Raw genomic sequence first — 25,604 nt, forward strand, 5'->3', positions numbered from 1 at the left:
TTTAAATTTATTTTCAGCATAACAGTATTCATTGTTTCTGTACCACACCCAGTGCTCCATGCAGTCTGTGCCCTCTCTAATACCCACCACCTGGTTCCTCCAACCTCCTACCCCCCCAACTTCAAACCCTTCAGATTGTTTTTCAGAGTCCATAGTCTCTCATAGTCACATGACCATTCTTAATGCAATTGACACATTTCCTCAAGAATTTGATCCCACACTGATTATTACATGCAGAGCCATTAACAAGATTCCCCAAGTTCTGTGAAGCACATGGTAGATCTAAAGTCAAGGATCTTGTTTTCTTATGCTGAAGCAATCTGCCACCCAGAAGCACTCTTTGTTGCACCAGCAACATTCCCAAAGAGCTTGACTCTGTACCCATCATAAACAATTTCTGCAGTGAAGAACTACCATGCTGGCAAACCCATACTGAAGGTCTGCCTGACAGCAAGCTTCCTGAAGCATGTAGGAGAAAGTGCCAGAAGTCCAGAGGAATAGTCTTCATTCTGGGACAGCTCCATATCCTTGAGTTGTTTGGAATTGCAGAGGAGATCCTAGAACAGAGGAATAAGAAGTCCAGCAAAAGGAGAAGAGCTGAGCCTGACTTATCTCGTGGAAGACCATTAATAAGAAAAAACAAAATGTTGGGGCGCCTGGGTGGCTCAGTGGGTTGAGCCTCTGCCTTCAGCTCGGGTCATGATCTCAGGGTCCTGGGATCGAGCCCCACATCAGGCTCTTTGCTCAGCGGAGAGCCTGCTTCCCCCCCCACTCCGCCTGCCTCTCTGCCTACTTGTGATCTCTGTCAAATAAAATCTTTTTAAAAATCTTTAAAACACAAACCCCCGCCCCCAACAAAAATGTTGGGGCAACTGGGTGGCTCAATCAGTTAAGCAGCTGCTTTTGGCTGAGATCATGATCCCAGGGTCCTGAGATGGAGCCCCACATCAGGCTCTCTGCTCAGCGGCGAGTCGGCTTCTCCCTCTCTGTGATCTCTCTGGCTTTAAAAAAAAGAAAAAGAAAAAGAAAAAAATGTTGGATAGATATGTGTACTTAATTTTCTGCTTTCTGCATAGAAATAAAATGTAAACTGATCATGAGTGTCTGCCTTGTGAAGAGTCTGGCACTGTGCTTAGTGTTTTATCTATTCTTTCTTACAGAATTCCCCCAACAATCCTAATCCATCCATGTTGTTGTCCCTGTATTACACATGAAGAAAAAAAGCTCAGAGGGGTGAAGTGACTCCTCTCTGGTAGACTTGTGATTTGAAATTCAGATGCCCTGCCTTTAAAGGAAAAGAAGATTTATCCGACTTCTCTGTGATGTGTGAGCAAGATACTACAACAGCACCACTTAGGAAGCAGGGGCTTGAATGGCAGTCAGTCCTCTGGATATCTGGGTCTTGATGTTTAGGGTTGATATTAATTATTTTAGTGACCATTTCTATCAATACGTAGGAGAGTTCAGAGGCCTTAATCTGTTTTCAGATTGGTACAGTGAAAAGATATGGGAGTCTGCAATCAACTGGTAAAGGTCCATCATTTAATTGACTGTGTGACCTTGAACTTCAGTTTTCTCATCTGTAAAATGAAAAACATCTTCCTTATTTCCTTTCCACAGGGTTTGTGAGGATCCAGTGCTTTATTGCTTGTAAAATCTCCGACCTGAGTAAAAGACTGTTAGTAAAGATTTCTTCCCAGCTGCTGCTAGAACCTATCTGTTGAACATTTTTTTTTTAATGACAGGCATGTATTGCACAAGGCAGATTGAAAAAAATTCCCTTAAACAAAAATAAAATGTCCATAATTTCACTACCTTAACAAACCAGACATTGGCATCTTTCATATATCCTTGTCCTCAAGCAGACGTAATTTTCATATAGTTGCAATTAAAGAAAATTTTGTATTTTGTTTTCCCCTTCAGTTTAATATATTATTTAATATATTAATAATATAACTATTTAAATAACAGCATGATATTGCAGTAGGTGGCTATACCATTGTTTAGCCATCCCCAACTGTGGAGTTATAGTTGTTTTGGGTTTTTAAATAGATAATGTTACAAAGAGCACCTTTGTGCTTAAAGTGTCGCCCCCCACCCCTTTTTCACTTTCTCAATGAAATGATTAGGTCAAAAAAGTTTGAATTAACAGTTTTTGCAGGCAATTTACAAATTAAAAAAATTTTATATCTACGATTCTACAGTTTGAAACTTTTTTTTTTTTTTTAACGATTTTATTTGTTTGACAGCGATAGAGCACAGCAGTCAGAACGGCAGGCAGAGGGAGAGGGAGAAGTCAACTCCCTGCTGACCAGGGAGCCCGATGTAGGGCTCCATTCCAGGACTCCGGGATCATGGTCTGACTGGAAGGGAGACGTTTAACCGACTGAACCACCCAGGCACCTCAATTTGCAAATTTCCTTAAGGAAATTTGGACTTGCCAGTTTACAGGGCGACCAGCTATTTAGGGGCCTATCAATTTCCCGAGACTCTCCATCACTGGGTATTATTGTTAAAAAATAATACCGTTTTGTTTGATTAGTGGAAGGTGGGGAATCATGTGTTGTTGAAAGCCGTTTTCAAAATGAGTTATATTTAATGTGGCTTAATTGGCTACGCCGAACTAATTACTGACACAGACCACAACCTGTTTGGAGCAGCTAACGCAGCGAGCATTTCGTGGTCAAGCGCCCCCTAACGACCAAAACGCCCGCGATGGGGTATGTAGTGGGTAGGGGTGCCTCGGCGCGTGCGCATTCCATTTTCCCCGTTGGGGTTTCTGCGATTTTTTCAGGGGCGTGGGAGCAGAGCAAAAACTAAGGGTAGGACTTGACATCGCGCAGGCGCATCACAATGCCCGCAGATTCGTGGGTGCTAGGAATGGGCGTGGACTTCGCGGCGCAGGCGCACTGGCAGTCTGGAGGGTCGGGGCGCCTGCGCAGTGGTTCGTCGTCAGGCGGCAGCCATGGCGGGTCAAGAGGATCCGGTGCAGCGGGAGATTCACCAGGACTGGGCGAACCGAGAATACATTGAGGTCATCACCAGCAGCATCAAGAAAATCGCGGACTTTCTCAACTCGTTCGGTCAGCTGGCGAGCAGGGGGCGTGTGGGTGGGTGGGAGGCCACTCAGTTTGGCGAAGGTGCTGAAAAGCTTTGAAGGGGCTTTCTCCGGGAGCCCTTGGACCCAACTGGTTTTCGCGTCCCCCGGAGCCCGCCTTCCCTCTCTTTCCCTGACCCTCAGGCTCCACTGGGCAGTCCCTGTGCGGTTCTCCTGTGCCATTGTGAGTTCATCGGCTTCGTTGCCATCACCCCAGATCCATTAACAGGTCCTTCCTTTTTCCAGACTCTTCGGGCACCTCTATTCGCGTCTTTTCTGCTCTGCGGTAGCCTCCCTGCTTCCTTTGTGACCCGCCTCCATTCCAGTTTCCACTTTGCACTCAGAGTGCGGCTTTCATGCAGCCACAGCTGTGTCACTGCCCTTGTGTAAGTTTCTTGACGGTTCTCTTCATTTTCAGAATCTTTTAGGGCTGTACCTTTTAGTCGCCCATTTCTGTCTCCCGTTTTTGCTGCCATGAGAGTGGTAGGAGAGGAGGTCAGAGGTAAGGTCCAGATTATGTAAGGCCATGGAGACCCCTGTGTTGCTGGTATCTAGCCGACAGTAGGTGTTATTTCTGCTTCTAGCAAAGTCTTTCCTAGGCATGGCCTGCTTGTGATAGTCTTCAGTTCTTTCTGCTTTGTTCCGTATCCTTCTGGAAAGCAAGCCTGTAACAAAGACTCCCATCCCATCTTCTCCAAGTGTTTCTTTAACAACTGGGCACGGGTAGACTGACTTAAGTAATCACAAGGTGTAAGGATGACATCTAGTAATCTTTTTTCAACTAGTATGGTTCTGTTCCACTAATTCAGCAACAAGCAATTAAGATTAAGTAGGGGAAACTGATGTATTAAAAAAAGATTTAAAATGAATTAATTATTTTCCAGCCAAAGGACTGATGCATCCCAAGAAGTAAGGTAACAGAACGTGAATTTTCTTAGAAAGCATCAGCAAGAGAGACCAGACCTCAGTACAGGGCTCTCTCAGGCACTCTGGAGAACACAAAATAAGATTCATTGCCTGCTTTCAAAGAATTTCTGTCTTGAAGAAGAAATAATGACAGTTTCAGAATATGAGTTTGTATTAATCTATTTTCTTATAAAGTGTATAAGACTGTAATCTTACTACGATGGATTTTCTCACCAGGGCATGAGGGTGAGGGTAGTATTAATGAGAGAATAGTATAAATATCTATGTCATTGATATGTATTCACACACATAATTTGTTTTAGAGGTTGTAATAGGGAATGGTAGTCAACAAACATAGATCTCAGTATCCTGAAATAATTTAAGGACTATGAGTAAAGGAGTATGGTTTAGTGAAATAGATGGATTTAGAGACAGGAGTCTGAAGTTGAGACTAGATTAATTGATTTCAGTGAACTGAAAACATTAAGAAATACTGAACCTATTTACCCTGCTATTCAGATAGTCTGGGTTTCATCAGAGGGTTTTTCTTTTCCTAACTTCTGTGCAAACTCTTTTGATGTTAGTTCTCAGAATGTTTCTCCTACTTTCCTGGACAGCTGAACTGTTCCTGAAGGTTGTTCTCAGCATTCTTTGCTTGTAACATTCCTTCTGAGGAAGGGCCAGAGAAGAGAAACCAAAATATTGCATACTAGGGGAAGGATGTCATGATGAGAAGATCACAGCTTTGAGATTTGGCTTAGTCAGGAGAGGTAGTGGAAAGTAGTTGGAAAAATCACCAACGTGGAGAGTTTTAACATTAAAAAGCAGAATTAAAAGACTTCATTTTCTGGTAGGATCTGAAATACACAGACTATCCAAGTACAGTATTAAGAACATCAGTTAAATCAGTAAGCCATCTAAAATAACAAGTCAGGGGGCACCTGGGTGGGTCATTTGATTAAGCTTGTACTTGGTTTCTGCTCCACCTCCGGTAGAGAACTCAGTGTTGTGAGATGGAGCCCTGATTTGGGCTCCCGCTCAGTGTGGAATCCACTTGAGATTCTTGTATCCTCTGCCAGTCCCATTCCTGCCTGCTCTCTCTCTCTCTCTCTCTCAAATAAACGAATAAATCTTTCAAAAATAAAATAACAAGTTAAGCCGGGGCTGTTTTTTCAAAATTTAAAAGTGATCTAGTGGGGGCCCTGGGTGGCTCAGTCGTTAAGTGTCTGCCTTCAGCTCAGGTTATGATCCCAGGGTCCTGGGATTGAGCCCCACATCAGGCTCCTTGCTTGTCCAGAAGCCTGCTTCTCCCTCTACCACTCTCTCTGCTTGTATGTTCTCTCTCTTGCTGTGTCTCTCTCTTTCAAATAAATAAAATCTTAAAAAAAAAAAAAGTGATCTAGCATCTCCGCCCCCCACATTTGGATCTAGGTAATGTAATAACTTCATTTCTGAGCTCTGAATTGTATTAATAAACTTTTTTTAAAAAGATTTATTTGAAAGAGCGAGTGCCTGTGTGAGAGCAAGCAAGATTGAGAAGGGGTGGAGCAGAGAGAGAGGGAGAGAGAGCCTTAAGTAGACTCTGCTGAGCCCAGAGCCTGACATGGGGCTCTGAGGACCCTGAGATCATGACCTGACCCTAAATCAGAATTTGCACAACCCAGGTGCCCCAGTATTAATAAACTTTTAATTCACATACATTGATCTTTGACATAAATCTTGGCATATTATAGTCACTAGATTTATGGCAGTTGAGTCTTGGAACTGACCAAAAATTGAAGAGTTTGAGCTTAGGATTTGCAGAGAAGTGTCTCTTTTCTTGCTTTGTAAGCAAGGAAATACCAGCACTGAAATTTTATCAAATGTGTAAGTCACATTTTATGAACAAATAGAGAATAAAGATTTTTCTTTTGGGAGATTTCCAACATGCCCTAGACTGAGAAAATAGGCACACAGAATTCCAATCTTAAGAAGCCAGAAGAGGGGCGCCTGGGTGGCTCAGTGGGGTAAAGCCTCTGCCTTCGACTTGGGTCATGATCCCAGAGTCCTGGGTTCGAGCCCCGCATCAGGCTCCCTGCTGAGCAGAGGGCATGCTTCCCCCCCCTCTCTGCCTGCCTCTCTGCCTACTTGTGATCTCTGTCAAATAAATAAAATCTTTAAAAAAAAAAAAAAAAAGCCAGAAGAAAGGGCTTTCCTTAGCTTAGGCCATTGTTCTCCCTTAATGTGATGCTAATAGCCTAATGTTTGGAGTAATTACTAGATGGTTTCTGAAGAAGTTAATTTAGTCCTTCTAAAGAAAAGGACAGTAATTACAATTAAGAATGGAATTATGAAGCAAACTTAAAAGCTTAGCAGTTCTTGAAGATTGACAATATCTCTGCTGTGAGTTTAAACAAAGACCAACAGGCTGAGAAACTAGATCAATCATAAAACATTTGAGACATTGTCTTGTCATTGGATGAATCAGGATGAGCATGTGCGGGATACATTTTCCCACTCTAAGCCCTTAGTGTGACTTCTCAATTCTGATGTGTATGTGTACGGCTTATATTGAGTTTATGATAATATGATTTGGTGGCACAGAGATTTAATAAGAATTTACTTTGAGAAGGTAGCCAGGTCTCAATCACTCACTCTCCTTTTTTTTTTTTTTTTTAAAAAGATTTTATTTATTTATTTATTTAAGAGCGGGAGAAAGAAACACGAGCAGGAGGACAGGCAGAGGGAGAAGCAGGCTCCCTTCTGAATAAGGAGCCTGAAGCGGGGCTCTATCCTGGAACCCCAAGATCATGATCTGACCGAAGGCAGATGCTTAACAACTAAGCCACCCAGGTGCCCCTGGGAGCTCTTTGAAAATGGCAGCAATCCTAGAGTCCTTACCCGGACCACAGGCCATGTGCTTTGGAGAGGGAACTGGCTTTCCAAGATAGTGACTTTCTGAAGGGCTTTTACCCTCTGATTCATTCCAGCTGGTGAGAGTGATGATATTCCTGGGCCACCTGAACCTGAGGCCCCACAAATCATAAGGCAGTGATAACATCCTAACACTGGCCTCTTCTGTACCTTGAACTGGTGAAGTTTCTAAAAATAGATTGTCACAGATGGTAGCTTTTAATTTTTATACCATTTTATCTGATTCTAAAGCTAATATGTGCAGAGAAGTGTAACAAAAATAATGTGGTGGTTATTTTTAAATGTCAGTTTTTATACTTAGCCAACAAGTATAGCATGTCTGTTGTGATCCCAGCTATGTGTCACATCCTCTGAGAAAGGAATAAATAAGAATAAATGGACATGGTAGCCACTCCTGAGAAATTTAGAGTTCTGTAGAGAAGTAAGCCTTAATGGCAGCGATTCAAAAGAATGAGTGTTGATTATTATAGGCATTAAGAGTTCAGAGGAGCTGATAACTGGCATTTGTCAGCAGTGGTAATGGGTACACACCATCAAGCACCCTGACAAGGATGGTTAGTATCTTAGAGTCTGGTGATAGGGGCACCTGGGTGGCTCAGTTGGTTAAGCATCTGCCTTCGGCTCTGGTCATGACCCCAGGATTCTGGGATGGAGCCCTGCATTAGGCTCCCTGTTCATTGGGAAGCCTGCTTCTCCCTCTCCCTTGGCCCCTGCTCATGCTTGCATGCACTCTCTCTTTCTCTCAAATAAATAAATAAATAAATAAAATATTTAAAAAGAAGTCTGGTGATAATATACTCTTTTTTTTTTTTTAAAGATTTTATTTATTTATTTGACAGAGATTACAAGTAGGTAAGAGAGGCAGGCAGGGAGAGAGAGGAGGAAGCAGGCTCTCCACGGAACAGAGAGCCCGATGTGGGGCTCGATCCCAGGACCCCAGGATCATGACCCGAGCCGAAAGCAGAGGCTTTAACCCACTGAGCACCCAGGTGCCCCTGGTGATAATATACTCTTAAATGCACTCTGATTTCAGATAGCTGCTGAATGCTTATCCAGTGTTTTGCTTGAATCAGTGTTTTTCTTGGGATCTGAAATATGCTCAAAGTTTCTGGAATTCAACATTTTATATTCTCAACAGTGCTTATCCATTTAGGCCAGTGGTGTACTGTTGTTCTTGGATTCTGATTCATTACCAGATTGACAGAGATAGAACAGCCATCCAGGAAGGAACCCTTTCTCTCACCACCCCACCCCTGCAGATAATTTTGGCATGTCTCTTTTTATGGGAAATGACAGGTTGTTAGTGATAACATTCATGCTCTTACTGAATAGTGTATGTGATGTGCCTTTGAGCTTCTAAAAACCAGATGGAAAGAGACATGGTCTTGTTGGGCAGTCCTGGTGGTGGAAGTGTATCTAGGAAAAGGAGGGGGCTGAGTACCTTCTACTCAAGCTAGATCTAGGAGTTAGAAGCAGCAGCACTAGCAGATAAACAACATGATTTAAAAGAAAAATGAGGGGTGCCTGGGTTGCTCCGTGGGTTAAGCCTCTGCCTTCAGCTCAGGTCATGGTCTGAGGTTCCCAGGACCCTTGATTCCTGGGAAGCAAGCCCCACATCAAGTTTTCTGATCAGCAGGGAGCCTGCTTCCCTCTCTCTCTCTGCCTACTTGTGATCTCTCTCTGTCTGTCAAATAAATAAATAAATCTTAAAAAAAAAATACAAGTCAGATTGGTTCAGTTCTTTGCCTTAGATTTAAGAAAATAAATAAATAAAAGAAAAATAGGGGCGCCTGGGTGGTTCAGTGTGTTAAGCCTCTGCCTTCAGCTCAGGTCATGATCTCAGGGTCCTGGGATGGAGCCCCACATTGGGCTGTCTGCTCAGCGGGAAGCCTGCTTCTCCCCTCTCTCTCTGCCTGCTTCTCCGCCTACTTGAGATCTCTCTCTCTCTCTGCCAAATAAATAAATAAAGTCTTTTTTAAAAAAGGCGGGTGGGGGGGTGCCTGGGCGGGTCAGTCGTTAAGTGTCTGCCTTCAGCTCAGGTCATGATCCCAGGGTCCTGGGATTGAGCCCTGCATCTGGCTCCCTGCTCGGCAGGAAACCTGCTTCTCCCTCTCCCACTCCCCCTGCCTGTGTTCCCTCTCTCCCTATGTGTCTCTGTCAAATAAATAAACAAAATCTTAAAAAAAAAAAAAAAAGAAGAAGAAGAAGAAGAAAAAACGAAGAATGTCCAGAATAGGTAGATCCATAGAGAGGGTTAATGGTTTCCAGGGGTTGGGACAAGCCTGAATGGGAAATGACTGCTAATTGGTACAAAGTTTCATTTGGGGTTTTGGGGATGTTCTAAAATTAGATTATGGTGATGGTTGCACAACTATATTCTAAAAACCATAGAATTGGGGCGCCTGGGTGGCTCAGTGGGTTAAGCCGCTGCCTTCGGCTCAGGTCATGATCTCAGGGTCCAGGGATCGAGCCCCGCATCGGGCTCTCTGCTCAGCAGGGAGCCTGCTTCCTCCTCTCTTTCTGCCTGCCTCTCTGCCTACTTCTGATCTCTCTCTGTGTCAAATAAATAAATAAAATCTTAAAAAAATAAAAAATAAAAAAAATAAAAACCATAGAATTGTATACTTCAATTAAGTGAACTTCATGGCATATAAATTATTATATCAATAAAGCGATTTTTTTAAAATACTGAAGAGTAGCATTGAAGATGGGTAGGAAAGAATCTAGAATGACAAAAGGAAAAAAAGGAACCAGAAAGTGGAAGAGTTGAGCTATAAGCAGATTTTAAGAGATATGGGGAATAAATTATAACCCCAGAGGTTCGTAAAGATGGTAGGTAGCAGGGTTGTGTGGTGGGACGTTGTGGTGGAAGAGTACTGTCCTGGGCAGTAAGGGCACCGGGTTCCGGGCTCAGCTGTGCTGTTGTTTTGTCCAATCAGTTATCTAAGATGAGCCTAGGGTTGTGTGGTGGGACGTTGTGGTGGAAGAGTACTGTCCTGGGCAGTAAGGGCTCCTGGGCTCCGGGCTCAGCTGTGCTGTTGTTTTGTCCAATCAGTTATCTAAGATGAGCCTTGGTTTCCCCACTTGAAGAAATATTGGAGTCACACCAGAGTCAGTCTTTTGTTTCATTAACATACCAAGTTCATAATTTTTTTCTCAAAAAGCTCTCTTTGTCAGGTGAGATACTTGTTATAAAAATTAATAAGAGGGGACGCCTGGGTGGCTCAGTTGGTTAAGCAGCTGCCTTCGGCTCAGGTCATGATCCCAGCGTCCTGGGATCGAGTCCCACATCGGGCTCCTTGCTCTGCAGGGAGCCTGCTTCTCCCTCTGCCTCTGCCTGCCATTCTGTCTGCCTGTGCTCGCTCTCTCTCTCTCTCTCATAAATAAATAAAATCTTAAAAAAAAAAAAAAAACTTGCTTTAAAAAAAAAAAATTAATAAGAGGCAGTATTTGATTAATTGATTTTTAGCCCAGTGAAGTGGGCTTTGATTAATTCATTCTAGTGAGATAACAAATGTAAAAAAATGATAAATTACAAGTATATAAATATCATTTGTCTAGACAGCAGGAACATTTCCTATGTTAAATATTCAAACTCATAATTTTTTTTTGATGAGTTGTTAAAAAGATACTTTATTTTTTGTTTTTTAGTGACTTGTTAAAAAGATATAAACTTGTAATTTTATTTTATTTTTTTTTTAAGATTTTATTTATTTATTTGACAGAGATCACAAGTAGGCAGAGAGGCAGGCAGAGAAAGAGAGAGGATGAAGCAGGCTCCCTGCTGAGCAGAGAGCCCGACTGGATCCCAGGACCCTGGGATCACGACCCGAGCTGAAGGCAGAGGCCTTAACCCACTGAGCCACCCAGGCGCCCCACAAACTTGTAATTTTAAATGGCCATTTTAATAGTCTTTCGTAAGTGCACCATACTTCATGAAACCAATTCCTAAGTAATAGTGGTGAATGTTCTTGTTTGTTAAATCTGTATCCAAAAACCTAAGACCAAGCACATAAGTAATTTATAAACCAGAAATTTAACCTTAAACGTACAGCAGAAGGAGAATTATATGCCTCTGGCAGAGACCTCTCAGAGGTCCAATTTAAATGGAGCCTTGAAGGAGAATGGTTAGACAGGCAAGATAAGCAAGATGCAGGTGTGGAGAAGTGAAAGTTGAGGCAAGAGCCTGGTGTAGGAGGATTTGTCAAAATGGATGTGGACATCCTTTTGCATAACAGAGTAGAGATGAAAAGGAAGATGTGAGCTAAGTGTTAAATCACTGTGAGTGGGAGAGTGTCTTGGAGAGAGGATATTTTAGACACAAAAAGTGAAGGTTACTGAGGATGACCAAACAATGGTGTTGGAGGAAGTAATAGGAAATCATGAGTGTGCCCAGAAACCTTTTTCTCCTGTTGAGAATGGTTAGGGAAAGCGTAGGCAAGTGGTTCTCTTAGAGAAGTTTCCAAAAGAAAAGGTATTTTGGGGAAATCTAGCTTTCATTTTGGGTGAGATGGTGAAAGAAGATTGGAAAAGGGAAAGGAAGAAAAGAAATTTTGCTGTTTTCCACAGATGGAATGTGGGCTCCACAGGGTATTTGATGTTCTCCCAAGTTTTCTCTCATGCTGACATGCCTGCGCAGATACTGATGACACATTAAGTGCCTTCCTGCAGCAAAAACAATGATGAGGTTTCCATGAGCTCAGAAACACAGATGCCTTCCCTCCTCTCCATAGTGTCTGCTGCTTTCATGGCCTCTATTTTTCTTCCTTGAGATTATTTTCTTCCTCTTGTCACTTCCTCTCTCTTTAAACTCTTGGTTTGTCTGTTACTAAATATCTGCCTGTAGAGTTTCAGTGTGTTAGTTTTCTATTGCTGCCATAACAAATTATCATAAATGTAGCCGCTTTTGTCACATAGTTTCTTATATTATAGTTGTGTAGTTTGGAAGTCCAGCATCACTTCACTGGGCTAAAGTCAAGGTATTGGCAGGCTGCCTCCCTTTCTGGAGACTCTAGGAGAGGATGTTTCCTTGCTCATTGGATTGGTGGTAGAATTCAGTTTCTTGTGGCTGTAGGACTGAAATCTCTTTCCTTGTTGGCTGTCAGCTAAGGTCCGTTTCCAGCTTCTCAGTGTCTCCGGTGTCCTTTGGCTCATGGCCTCCTTCCTCCATCTTCAAAGCCAGCAATAGCAGGTTGAGTCCGCCTCATACACTTTGAATCTCTTCTTCTTCCTACACCTTTCCTTGGTCTTTCTCTTCCTGTATTTATGGATTTGTTATTAGAGCATGTGGATCTGGATAATTCAGGATCTCAAGGTCCTTAACCTTAATCACATCTGCAAAGTCCCTTTTGTCATGTAGGGTAAATACCTACAGGATCGGGGATTAGGGTATGGACATCTTTGGCCATCGTTACTCTCTGCCTGCCACCCTGGTAGGAAGTTGAACAGATTCATTCTAAGCAGCTGTGCTCCTAATACTCACTTCTTTTCCATTTTCTTGCTTTGCTCACCTGCTTCCGTTTGTGCTCTCCCTGTTGTATCAGCTAGGGGCTGTGTGTGTGTGCGTGTGTGTGTGTCTATCTCTGTATTTGGAATGACATTAATCCTGAACATCAGTCTCCTTTTACCAGATATGTCTTGTCGTTCAAGACTTGCAACACTAAACGAGAAATTGACAGCCCTCGAACGGAGAATAGAGTACATTGAAGCGCGGGTGAGTATGTTAGAGAAGGTACTTGCTCATGAGGCTAGGCAAGGGCTGTGCAGAGAGAATGCACATTTCCCCTTGTTGCTGGAACAAACCTGGAAGCAGTAACAGGCTTAGAAGTTAATGAACTTCCCTGGATTTGAACCAGGTTTCTGGGGCTCCAAAGCTGTTGTCTTTTCTACCACTCCCTACTATCTATGATCTATTTTTTTTTTTAAAGATTTTATTTATTTATTTGACCGAGATCACAAGTAGGCAGAGAGGCAGGCAGAGAGAGAGGAGGAAGCAGGCTCCCTGCTGAGCAGAGAGCCCGATGCAGGGCTCCATCCCAGGACCCTGGGCCTTAACCCACTGAGCCACCCAGGCGCACCTATCTAGGATCTTTAAAAAGATTTTTTGGGGCGCCTGGGTGGCTCAGTGGGTTAAAGCCTCTGTCCAGCTCAGGTCATGATCTCAGGGTCCTAGGATCGAGCCCCACATCGGGCTCTCTGCTCAACAGGGAGCCTACTTCCTCCTCTCTCTCTGCCTGCCTCTCTGCCTACTTGTGATCTCTCTCTATGTCAAATAAATAAATAAAATCTTTTAAAAAATAAATAAAGAAAAAATAAAAATTAAAAGATTTTTTTTTAATACTTCTGAATTTATCTAATTGATAGTTTCCTTTGACAGGTGACAAAAGGTGAGACCCTCACCTAGAGCTACGCCATGCTGCTGCTGGGAAGTTGCTTCATGGAACACAGGCCGACGTGGGAAAGGCCCCAGCAGCCTCAGCTACTTCCTCTCTCCTTAAAGAGCAACAGGGCTTATTCTTGTTTTTGTTTTTTATTTTATTTTTTTTTTCGAAAGCGTGGCCTTTGGGTTCTGCCATGTACATCGGTGTGTGATGTGGCATGTGGGAAGACATCCAGGGAAGCTCTTGGAATCTTGGAATCAACATTAGGCATTTTATCTTTGAAGTAACATTTTGTAGAACTATCCGTCAGTGTATGAGGCGCTCAGAGCCAGACGCCTGGGACTCTTTGTTAAGGTCATCCCCACCTCTCTTTCTCTAAGACTTTCCTTACAGCTCTCATTGCCTCTGCATTGATTCTAGAAACAGTCTTTGTCTCCTTTTTACCTTTGGTGGGGGTTGGGAGGCAGTCCTGGCTGAGACACTTATGCCCTGGCAAGGTGGCTGCCAGAGAATGTTGTTGCTAACCCACCAGTTTCTTGTCCTTTTGGGGAGGTAAAGGCCAGGCCCCCACTTGGCTTGAAGGGACATTTTCAGAATTTTCTTTCTGTCACTTGGGGTATCTTTGCCTCTCATATTTCTCTAATAAACTCCTCAACTTTATCTGACTGCTGTGATTGTGATGGGGAGAAGAGCTAGAAATTGGACATGTGTGATTATTATTCTAATATAAAACTTTCAGATGTATCTCTTTGATCAAAGCCTAGGTGGCTTACCAGCTGGAGGGATCCCCCACCCCCATTTGGACTTCGAGCTAATTCATCCTGGGAATCATTTGGTTATTCAGCAGACATTTATCTAGTACTTACTATGTAGGCGCATTATGCTCCAATAAAAGATAAACATTGAATCAGGCATGATGTTTACAGCCTGTTGAAATCAGCATCCACACAGTTTAACTGCAACCCAGGGCAGACTGAGTTTTATCCAGTAAAAGCTAACGGTCTTTCTTTTGAAAAGCCAAGAGTTTAAATGGAAGTCTAAAACTTTGCATTCTAGCATCGAAAGCTTGCTATAAACTTATGCCACCCTACTGTTAAAGGCTTCCTTTTTTTTTTTTTTAAGATTTTATTTATTTATTTGACAGACAGAGATCGCAAGTAGGCAGAGATGCAGGCAGAGAGAAACGAGGAAGCAGACTCCCCGCTGAGCAGAGAGTCCGATGCGGGGCTCGATCCTAGGACCCTGAGATCATGACCTGAGCCAAAGGAAGAGGCTTTAACCCACTGAGCCACCCAGGCCCCCCTAAAGGCTTATTTCTTACATAGAATCTCTGTTTTAGTCATGTAGAAGTCGTCACACTCCATGCAAACAAATTTCCCCCTATTCAAATCGTATTTGCTATTTCAAGGCTAGCCCAAGTCAGGCCTCTTCCAGAAAGATCCCCTGGACTCAACTTTTTCATTCAGTACTACCCTTTTCCTTTTCTCAGTCCCTCCCATCCCGCCATGCTGACCCTACACTTCCGCTCTGGACTGGACCGTGTTACGAGCCGTTCTCTGATGTAATACCTGGTACCACATGGTATAGTACAGTATATAGTATATATACATGAGCACCTTTTCCTGCACTGCCCAGCTGGGAGTCTTACAGAAGGCAGGTGGTCAGTAAACACCAATTCAACTGACCTTACAGCCCAAGCTCCTTCCCACTGTCAGATCTTTTTAAAACCTTTGCTTAGACCTTTGGAAGACCATTTTAAGTAGAACCTTCATTTAAAAATGGATTTTACGGTGGAGACAAACCTGATGTCCTTTCCTTTGGGAAGTGTTGTTTTTGAACATTATCGAGCTTGTCAGTGGTAGAGTGCTTCTAACAGTTTCTTGAGTTCATTATTCATATACTCAAAACACTTGAGTTCATCATTCATAACATCTCAGTCCTTTCCAGGATAAAGTAAGTACTTCTAAAGTTCAAGTTTTAGATCTTCTGGTCCTTTGCAGTCAATTTAGCACATTTATTGAGTTCCTGCTACATGCAAGGACTATACCATGAGATTGTGATGGGGGCAAAAGTGATGGTAACTAATATAAGCAGGAAAAAGCCTGTCTTTAATGAAGTTACGTGGAAATGTTCAGTAAATTCCTTCTGGTTGCATAGATGTCAGTTAATTTACTGATACCAAAATAACATTTCCAAAAAAAAGTCTCCTAACCAATACTCTGTTGCTAATGGTAGCCTGATGGTTGTAAAGAAAACTACTGGTAACATTGGATGTAAGCCACAAGTGAATTCAGCCGCCTGCTGGTAGTAACCCCTTCATTACACCTGACACTTTAAAGTGTCAGAATACTTTTCTATGTTATCACACCCTTTACAGAATGAGGCCCTGGTTTGCACAAGGATATGAAGCTGGTGTTGTCTATACTTCTTGAGTGTTACCATGTGGTAGATGTCCTAGTTGCTTTATTTTATTTCATTAAATCCTCAGACACTAGGGAGCAGGCATTCTTATCTCCCTGTAATAGGTGAGGAACTAGTGTAGGCTAACACTTGTCCAAAGTCCTAGGAAGTAAGTGAAGGTAAGGAATTTGAACTTAGACCTGCACAACTCAGGTGGTTCTAACCGTTCTTCTATTCTGAAAGTGGTAGCGTGAGATCTAAAATTTATTTCATTCCTAGTCCAGTGCCTTTTCACTGTCCTCACCTGAGACACTCTAAGCAATTACACAGCTCTGTTAGTCTTACACGTTTCCACCCTTCCTTTTGTGAAGAAGGCTTCATAGGTGGTTCTTGCTGTGTCTGGCAAACGCTGTTTGCATTCATGTGTATGTTGTCTAGTTTCACTTCTAACAGCTTCCTTTGTCTGAAGGTTTAATTTTATGCTGTATTTTTTGGAAGCCTTGCCTAAGGAATTTAATCCACTCTAGTACTTCCTCTAGCTATCTTTGAGTTGAGCCAAAGAAAGCAGCTACATCCCCTTTTTGAAAGGCCTTACCTGGCCAGGCTCCAGAAACTGGAATTTTACTCTTAAGTCATTCACATCTTTGCTCACAGGTCATTGCGGTCCATAGTGTTAGGCTAAACAACCATTTATTTTGTCCCAGGTGTCAGTTCTTCAACTTATGGAGTAATAGTTCTGAAATACAGTTTGTCCTTATTGAGGATGGTAAAGTTACATTTTACATTTTATTTTTAAATACAATTTTTTTTAAAGATTTCATTTATTTGAGAGAACATGAGCAGGGAGAGCAGCAGAGGGAGAAGCCGACTCCCTGCTGAGCAGGGAGCCCAATGTGGAACTTGATCTCAGGGTTCTGGGATCATGACCTGAACCAAAGGGAGACACTTAACCGAGTCACCCAGGTGCTCTTATTCATTTATTTATTTATTTTTAAAGATTTTATTTATTTATTTGACAGAGATCACAAGTAGGCAGAGAAGCAGGCAGAGAGAGGAGGAAGCAGGCTCCCTGCTGAGCAGAGAGCCTCATGCGGGACTCTATCCCAGGACCCTGGGATCATGACCTGAGCTGAAAGCAGAGGCTTTAACACACTGAGCTACCCAGGTGCCCTGCTTATTCATTTATTGTTAAGCAATCTCTACATCCAACATGGGGCTTGAACTCATGACCCTAAGATCAAGGGGGGCTTGCTCTTCCAACTGAGATAGATGCCCTTGATGGAAGTCAATTTTTTTTTTTAATGTTAGATTTTAGTCTTTATTTTTTTAATTGTTTTTATTTTAAAGATTTTTATTTATTTATTTGCCAGACAGATCACAAGTAGGCAGAGGGGCAGGCAGAGAGAGAAGAGGAAGCAGGCTCCCCGCTGAGCAGAGAGCTTGATGCAGGGCTCCATCCCCGGGCCCTGGGATCATGACCTGAGCTGAAGGCAGAGGCTATTTTTTTGTTGTTGTTGTTGTTTTAATATTTTATTTATTTATTTGACAGAGATCACAAGTAGGCAGAGAGGCAGGCAGAGAGAGAGGAGGGGAAGCAGGCTCCCTGCTGAGCAGAGAGCCCGATGCGGGGCTCAAACCCAAGACCCTGGGATCATGACCTGAGCCGAAAGCAGAGGCTTTAACCCACTGCGCCACCCAGGTGCCCCTGAAGGCAGAGGCTTTAACCCACTGAGCCACCCAGGCGCCCCTGGAAGTGAATTCTTAAAAGCCAAGGATGCCTGTTGAAAAGAGAAAAATCATCAGACCTACTGTATGAAAAGCACTAAGGTGAAAACATGGGAAATGAGAGGTTTGTTTCTGGGAGATTAAAACTATAAAGTATAAACATGCATTCATTCCATAAATACTTATTAAGGGATTACCGTGTGTCAGATGTGCTGAGCATTGAGAATATCGCAGAGAAGTCATGATCTCGCCTTGACAGCACTTGAATGAGGGTCATACGATAATCACGCACACAAAAAAATTACACATGGTGCTGTGGAAGGCTGGAGATGTGGTGATCAAGGAAGATGGTCTGCAATTCTAACTAGGCCTTTCAGTCTTGTGGAGTAAATTCTAAAGGCAGAAGCAGTGCAGAAATTGCAGGGTTCAGAGGGTTTCTCTTTAGTCAAAGATGAACTTCAGGAAGAAAGAAAAATAATCTATCAAATCTATTAAGTGCCAGGCACTGCACTAAGCATTCTGCATGCATTAAAGCTATGTCATTATCTTCATTTTGAAATTAAAGAAACTGAAGCATAGTGAAAAGGGTGGTCAGAGGGGAGTGCTGGATTAGAGAGGTTCATCATTTACTGCCTTGGCAAAAAATCTGAGTCAAACGTCTACAAAGGAACACCAGAACCTGGGTGATTTTGCCATGGGCTCTCCTTGAAAGTACGTTATACAAAGAGGTGGTGATCCTGATATGGCCTCCAGCAGGATAGGGACCAGCAGGGATACGGACCTCCTGCTGTATTGAACATCAAAAACATGGAAACATTTGAGGAAAACCCCAAGGAAAGACAGGACTTCCTGTTAAATTATAATGCCTTGGAAACACCATAATTTACAGGACACATGCAGACATACATATGTGCTTCCAGTTTAGTGTTAGAAAAATGCCTGCATCTGTAAAGTGAGAGCAGCTGTTTAAATGCAGGCCTTAAGATGGGTATTACATCATTGCAGATAGTATTCACCAAGATCATTTAAGAGGAAGGAAAACATATTTAGGATATACCAAGTAAAAGGAAAACTACAGGTTGTATTGTTCTTATGTTACACTTTCCACTATGCAAAAACAAACATGAAGAGAAGAAAATGCACCCAAATATTTTAATACAACTGGTGATTTCTTTCCCCTTATACTTTCATGTTTTTTCTAAATTTTCCTTTAGGTGGATCTATTTTGCCTTGTTTATATTTTGGCCAATTAAAAATACAAAGAAGTACAATAAAGCAAACATTTATAATTTTTTTTAATTTTTTTTAAAGATTTTATTTATTTATTTGACAGACAGAGATCACAAGTAGATGGAGAGGCAGGCAGAGAGAGAGAGAGAGGGAAGCAGGCTCCCTGCTGAGCAGAGAGCCCGACGGGACTCGATCCCAGGACCCTGAGATCATGACCTGAGCCGAAGGCAGCGGCCTAACCCACTGAGCCACCCAGGCGCCCCACATTTATAATTTTTTTTAAGATTTTATTTATTTATCTGACAGAAATCACAAGTAGGCAGAGAGAGAGAGGGAAGCAGGCTCCCCGCTGAGCAGAGAGCCCAATGTGGGGCTCGATCCCAAGACCCAGGAATTGTGACCTGAGCTGGAGGCATAGGCCTTAACCCAGGCACCCCAAACATTGATAATTTTATCATATGAATATAGTAGTATGCTGTCATATTTACTTTTTTTTTAAGGTTTTTTTTTTTAAGATTTTATTTATTTATTTGACAGAGATCACAAGTAGGCAGAGAGGCAGGCAGAGAGAGAGGGGGAAGCAGGCTCCCTGCTGAGCAGAGACCCCCCCCAATGCAGGGCTCATCCCAGGACCCTGGGATCATGACCTGAGCCAAAGGCAGAGGCTTTAACCCACTGAGCCACCCAGGCACCCCTACTTTTTTTTTTCTTTTTTTTAAAGAAAATACATGGTGAGTCTAAAATCCCCTTTAACTTCCACTCTGGTCCCATTTCTCTCCTTCATCCCCAGGGGCAATGACTATCACGGGTTGGAGGTGTATCTCTAGCCATTCTGTTTTTTCCTCTAAATTTATTTTAAATTTACATAAGGAATTCACATTTTGGTGTATAGATCTGAGTTTTGACAAAACAGGCATGTAACCATCACCACTATTAAGTTACAGAATATCCCATCAACCCCAAAAGACATGGTGACCAGACCCTTCCTTTAGGCCTAAGCCTCAGCAAACACCGATCTGTCTTCTGTCCCTGGTTTTGCCCATTCCGGAATGTCATGTAACGGAATCATACAGTGCATAGCCTTTTTGAGTCTGGCTTTTCAATTAGCACAATCAGTTTGCAATCCATCCATGCTGTTGTATGTATCAAGAGCTTATTCCTTGTCATCGTGAAATGGTATTCCACTATCCACTCACCAACTGAAGGACATTGCAGTTATTTCCAGATTTTAGCAATCATCACTAAAGCTGCTATAAACATTTGCATGTAGGTTGTGTTGTGTATGTGTGAGTGAACAAAAGTTTTCATTTCTCCTAAGTGAGAATCATCTAGGAGTGAGATTGTTGGCTCATATGGTAAGTGTATGTTCAGCTTCATGAGACATTGCTGAACTGCTTTACCATGGTGGCTATTAACATTTTCCGTTCTCACGGAATGCAAGAGTGCTCCACCTGCTCCATATTCCTGCCTGCACTTAGTAGGTTTTTTGTTCTTTTAAAAAGTTTTAGCTATTCTAATAGATTAGACAGTGGTAACTCACTAAGGTTTTGATTTGTATTTCCCCAGTGACAACAATGTAGAGTACCTTTTCATGGGCCTGTTTGCCATCCTCTTTGAGGCCTTTGTTGATTTATTAGGCTTTCTTATTGTTGAATTTTGATAGTTATTTTATGCAGGCCAATTTTTAGTGTTTCTCATATACTTATATTTACCTGTAATATATATATGCTATCATATTACTTGTACAATGGTTAAAAATTTTTTTAAATAACTAAAAAACAAAAGAACTTGATTCCCCCAAACAATAAAAATTTTGGCCTATGAGGGGCACTTGGGTGGCTCAGTTGGTTACATGTCTGCCTTCGGCTCAGGTCATGATTACAGGGTTCCTGGATCAAGCTCCATGTTGGGCTCCCTGCTTCTCCCTCTCTGCCTCTCCGCCTGGCTCATGGCCGCTCTCTCTCTTCCTGTCAAATAAATAAAATCTTTAAATAAAATAAAATAAAATTTTGGGCTATGATATCTTTCCTATTTAATAAGTTGATACTGCATTGTTCCTTTATGTTCTTTTTTTCCCTGAAGTTTTCATGCGAATGTCATTTTTGTGTCCTTTGGGTTGCATGGGAAGATACAGTGATTAATGACTATGTTATATGCTTCAGAGTAGAAGTTATGTGTCTGTTTCTCACTACTATATCTCCACTGCCTCCTGCACAGTAGACATATAATGTATTTAATGCTAATGATTTACCTTTTGAGGCAAAATGTTTGTCAATGTCAAAATGAATTATTTATTGAACTTGACATTTTACTTTAAAAAAAGGCATATTAATGTTTCCCCTTATAATGCATTTATTGTCCATGTGTACCCTTTTTTTTTTAAAGATTTTATTTTTAAGTAATCTCTATACCCAACATGGGACTCAAACTCATAACCCTGAGATCTAAGAGTCACATGCTCCATCGACTGAGCCAACCAGGCATCCATGTGTCCATGTGTACCCTTAAAGTCATAATGGGATGATCATATTAAATGAATTCAAATTGGGGGATAAAATAATCTCAATTCAAAATTATGTTATATGAATATATATACATTCTTGGTACTATTCTTAAAATATTTCTACAAACCTGAAAACTTGTTTCACAATGAAATTATTTTTCAAATATGTTACGGGTGGGGATGCAGATTACAGCACAAAACCAGTCTCATACTTGATAATCTCAACAAACCCAAAGGCGCCAAAAGAACCAAAGGAAACCCTGACCCAGAGTTTTTCAATGCAAACATTGATGCCAATGGGTAACACTTAGCTAAATGTAACAGTTGCCCTTTTGCTCTGTCAGGTTGTCAGTGAGATCCAAGGAGAGGCTGATAAAGGACCAGTGTTGCACACAAAACAGAGAACTGATGTGGGAGTCCTTGAATAGCTCTTCATTGATTAGGACTAAGGAGACCCAGGTTTTAATTTTGGCTTGGCCACCAGCTAAGAGGGTGGGAATGTCACACAACCTGTCCAGGCTTGTTTATTCATTTCTAAAACAGCAACAGTAGACTAGATTACTGCCTAAAATTCTTTCTCATCTTAAAGTTGTCTTATTTCTAGTTAACCCTAATCTTTGGACAACTTCGTGTACAGGTTAGCTTTTCTTCAGAAAATAAACCTGAGAGTCCTAAATCAATCTGATTTTCTTGTTGTGTGATCTAGTTGACACCCACACCTGCCTTTAGAAAGCAGCTGTATTTTTGTACAGTTACTGATGGTACCAGCTGTCTGCAAACTGCCAACTTAAGTCCCAACTCACATTCTCCAAAGCCAAGTTTCAACAAATGTTTTCTTTTTTTGCTGTATGAAGTATAATCGCCACCACCCCCCACCCCGGAGAACAGCTTTTCTTTAGTTCTTAAGGATTTAGCTCCTTACGTGGGCTTTGGTAGAAGTTGTGGGGCAGTACCCATGGGTCTAAATCAGGGTGGCACCCTGACTTAGGCTGGATTCTTTGGTGCTTCATGAGAGTGACTCCTGACTACCTTGCTGTGAATGGCACAACTCACGCAATAATATAGTTTCACATACAGCTTGGGAAGCACATAGGCATCGAAGACACTCGCTTTAGAAATGTCCCTGACCGTGGCGGCCTCTACTATGTTCCGAATAACAAAGTTCTTAATGGCCTTGTCCTTGGGTACACAAAGGGCGCGGTTGGTGTAGCAAATAGCCTGCCCGTGGCCGTGGCTCTTTTTGGCACCACCATTATTCCTTTCTTTTCTTGGTCATCTTGGAAGAGGGACCCTGAGAGAGTGGGCAAATGTTTTCTCGTATGCAACAGTATGAAACTGAGTGCAAATGTTAGAAAGGAGCCTGGAGATGAAAAGATGCTTTCTGTCCCACTCAGCGTGGCCTATAGTAACAAATACTCTTTACAAACATGGCTTCAGTTTCATGAAATAAAGGTAGAAAAAAGTACTGGGTAACAAGGCAACATAACAGAAGTTGGTACATCTCTAATGCCAAAGACATCAGTTCCCCATTTCTTCCTGCTTCTGAAATCAAGGTCAAGTTTAGTTTTTCAAGAGACTGAAAACTGCTTTATTATCAAGACGTTTGTAATCCATTTATGCCTAATAGCTCACTGGCTCAAACCTGTTACTTTTTAGTTTTTTTTAAAATAAATATGCAAATTAAACCAAATTACAGGGTAGAAAATATTTTCAAGTATAATAAAGAGGTTCTCTTGAAGGTTCTTATGGCTGACTGAGAGAGGATTTGTCGTATTTAGCTTATTTCCCACTCACATTAGAAAATACGAAAGTCCTAGGGTGCCTGGGTGGCTCAGTGGGTTAAGCCTCTGCATTCAGCTCAGGTCATGATCTCAGGGTCCTGAGATTGAGCCCTACATCGGGCTCTCTGCTTAGCAGGGAGCCTGCTTCTGCCTGCCTCTCTGCCTACTTGTGCTCTCTCTCTCTCTCTCTGTCAAATAAATAAATAAAATCTTAAAAAAAAAAAAAGAAAATACGAAAGTCCTTCAGAATTATCCTTCTTCAGAAATCTTAATGATGAGGAAACAGAAGGCAAGCTGAGGACAAAGCAGAAGCTGACACCCTGCAACTCCCCCCCCCCCCATGGAATATATGTGACACTTCTCAGGCACTCCTGGCTGCCCTAAAAGAAAAACAAATAGTTAACTTGTAGAGATCACAATCCTGCAAGACCTGAGTCTTCCTCAGTTTACAAATGTGCTATGATTTACAAGGAAGTTTGCTTATCAATAGCCTAACTTCCAGACACTCATAACTCAGTTTCCTGAAGCCCTAACATCTCCCTCCCCTCCATAACATTGAGGGAGGCTGAGGCAGAGGAAATGTAAATAAAATTGAATATCTTTTGAACATGCAGCCCATTGACAAGGATGTGGGATAGGAGGAATGTAAACATTCCTCCAGGAAGCTTCCAACCGTCTTCATGTTAGTGCCTCATTAGAGGGATAAACGGCCTTGGCTTGACAATAACCAGGCCTCCAGTATCCTGAGAGTCTTCGTTAGTCCTTCTGGACACCCCCTTTGTCCTCACCTCCCCAACTCCTGAGTATATAATCAGCCACTTGTCAAGATCCCAGGGCAGTAGCTCTTCCTGCCCATGGGTCCTGTCTCCATGTTTAATAAACCACCATTTTGCACCAAAAACATCTCAAGAATTCTTTCTTGGTCATCGGAAAGGAAGAGAGGCACCAGTGGATAGCTTCCCTATGTCTAACCTCAGAAGAAGAAAACGAACTCCATCTAATTTTTTATTAATTTAATTTAATTTTATTTTATTTAAGATTTTATTTATTCACTTGACAGAGATCACAAGCAGGCAGAGAGGCAGGCAGAGAGAGAGAGAGAGAGAGGAGGAAGCAGGCTCCCCACTGAGCAGAGAGCCCAATGCGGGGCTCGATCCCAGGACCCGAGATCACGACCCTAGCTGAAGGCAGAGGCTTTAACCCACTGAGCCACCCAGGCGCCCCACATCTAATTTTTTATTATGACAAGATGATGGAGAACAATCTGAATTTAGCAAATCTGGGCATATTTAACCCCTCTGAAACTCAGTCTTCTTACAGTTTGAGTCCAAATAAGTAACCTATCAATACCTTAGTTTTGTTATAAGGATTAAACATTATGGTTTTAAAAAAAGAAAATAGAATGATTTAGTAGATTAAAGTGTAAAGTGTAAAGTAGATTAAAATGTAATTCTGCTTGTGCACACGCTCAGTCGCACTCTCTGTCAAATAAAATCTTCAAAATAAGTAAATAAACTTAAAAATATTTAAAAAAGAGAATTGACTTAGGTAAGTTATATCTCAATAAGCCTGGGGGCAAGGAGGAACTGATTTAGTTGTTTTCATTACAAAGGTAATAAAACTACATCTAGAAGATGGAGGTGGGGAAGTAATTACATGTATTTTGCATAAAGGTTATCACACTACACATACAATTTGATAGGTTTCCCCCCCTATATTTTTATTCATTTCTGTATTCTAAATAAGCTTTCCCTCACTTTAATGGGGTTGGCATTTTCCAACATGTTTTGTGAAGCAGTTTGCATCAGTCTTTCGGGTCAGGCAGTCAAAGAAACCAAAATGAGGTTGCTCAGATGGGTCACTGTACATCTAAAATCATAAATCTAAACCTCTTCTGTTTTTGCAGATTTGATTGAGAACAGCTGCCCCAGGAGTATAGCCAAACACGAAACAAAAAAGTTTACTTGTCCCTTCTCCCTCTGCCATTTCTTTTAAATGTTGGGGCCATAGTGCTGGGCTCTGAGCTCAAATCTATGTCCTCTTTGGCTTGGGGTTCCTGGTGGATTTTCAAGGAAGTGGTAGGCCTGTAGGAGTCATGGGCTTGGAGGCAGTGGATATAAAGTCAATGAGAAGCAAACTGGATTGGGAAATCTGTCTATGAGCCCTTATTTGACATCCAACATGGATATTTATTTGTCTGATGGGACATGGGAAAGGAAAACTCTTAGATCCATTCTTCATAGTCCATACCAGATATAACTCTTCTGGGAAGCCTAGCCCAACAAACCACTTTACACCTTTCTCTTTTACAACCAGTATCATACTGTAACAATATGTCTTGTATGCTTTCCCAGTAGCCTGTGAGGGTTTTCAGGACAGAGACAGTGTGTTTAGTTTATCTTGATAATATTAACCGCTGCTATATGTTGAGTGCTTACTATGTGCTAGTCACTTCCCACTTTCCACTTAATACTTGTCCACATTTTGTCACTTAATTCCTAAAAATGAGCAACGTCTCAGAGAATTTAAAGAATTTTGCACAGTAATACATATCTGAAGCTACAAGCAGAATGAGAACCCACATGGGTGTGAATTTCAGAGGGCACCCCCACTGCAGTGTCATGTGTTAGTCCCCTTTCAATTTCCTCTCATCTTTCTATGTCCAGAAA

General features: G+C 41.9%; 1 protein-coding gene across 2 annotated transcripts; it reads left to right on the top strand.

The window, feature by feature from the left end:
• The first annotated feature begins 2,910 nt into the window (after nucleotides 1-2,910).
• Nucleotides 2,911-13,541, top strand: BRK1 (BRICK1 subunit of SCAR/WAVE actin nucleating complex). 2 transcript variants are annotated; one of them, XM_032841599.1, is made up of 5 exons: nucleotides 2,911-3,083; nucleotides 12,547-12,629; nucleotides 13,293-13,359; nucleotides 13,417-13,425; nucleotides 13,476-13,541. In XM_032841599.1, the coding sequence occupies exons 1-3, from the start codon at nucleotides 2,966-2,968 to the stop codon at nucleotides 13,317-13,319; spliced, it is 228 nt and encodes a 75-aa protein (XP_032697490.1). In that variant the 5' UTR covers nucleotides 2,911-2,965; the 3' UTR covers nucleotides 13,320-13,359; nucleotides 13,417-13,425; nucleotides 13,476-13,541. The 2 variants fall into 2 exon arrangements, with proteins under 2 accessions (XP_032697490.1, XP_032697491.1); XM_032841600.1 differs by lacking the exons at nucleotides 13,417-13,425; nucleotides 13,476-13,541 and having other exon boundaries at nucleotides 2,912-3,083; nucleotides 13,293-13,410.
• Nucleotides 13,542-25,604: the final 12,063 nt, after the last annotated feature.

Source organism: Lontra canadensis, unplaced genomic scaffold (assembly GCF_010015895.1).
Source record: "Lontra canadensis isolate GAN:19392208 unplaced genomic scaffold, GSC_riverotter_1.0 scaffold124, whole genome shotgun sequence".
Taxonomy (NCBI): domain Eukaryota; kingdom Metazoa; phylum Chordata; class Mammalia; order Carnivora; family Mustelidae; genus Lontra; species Lontra canadensis.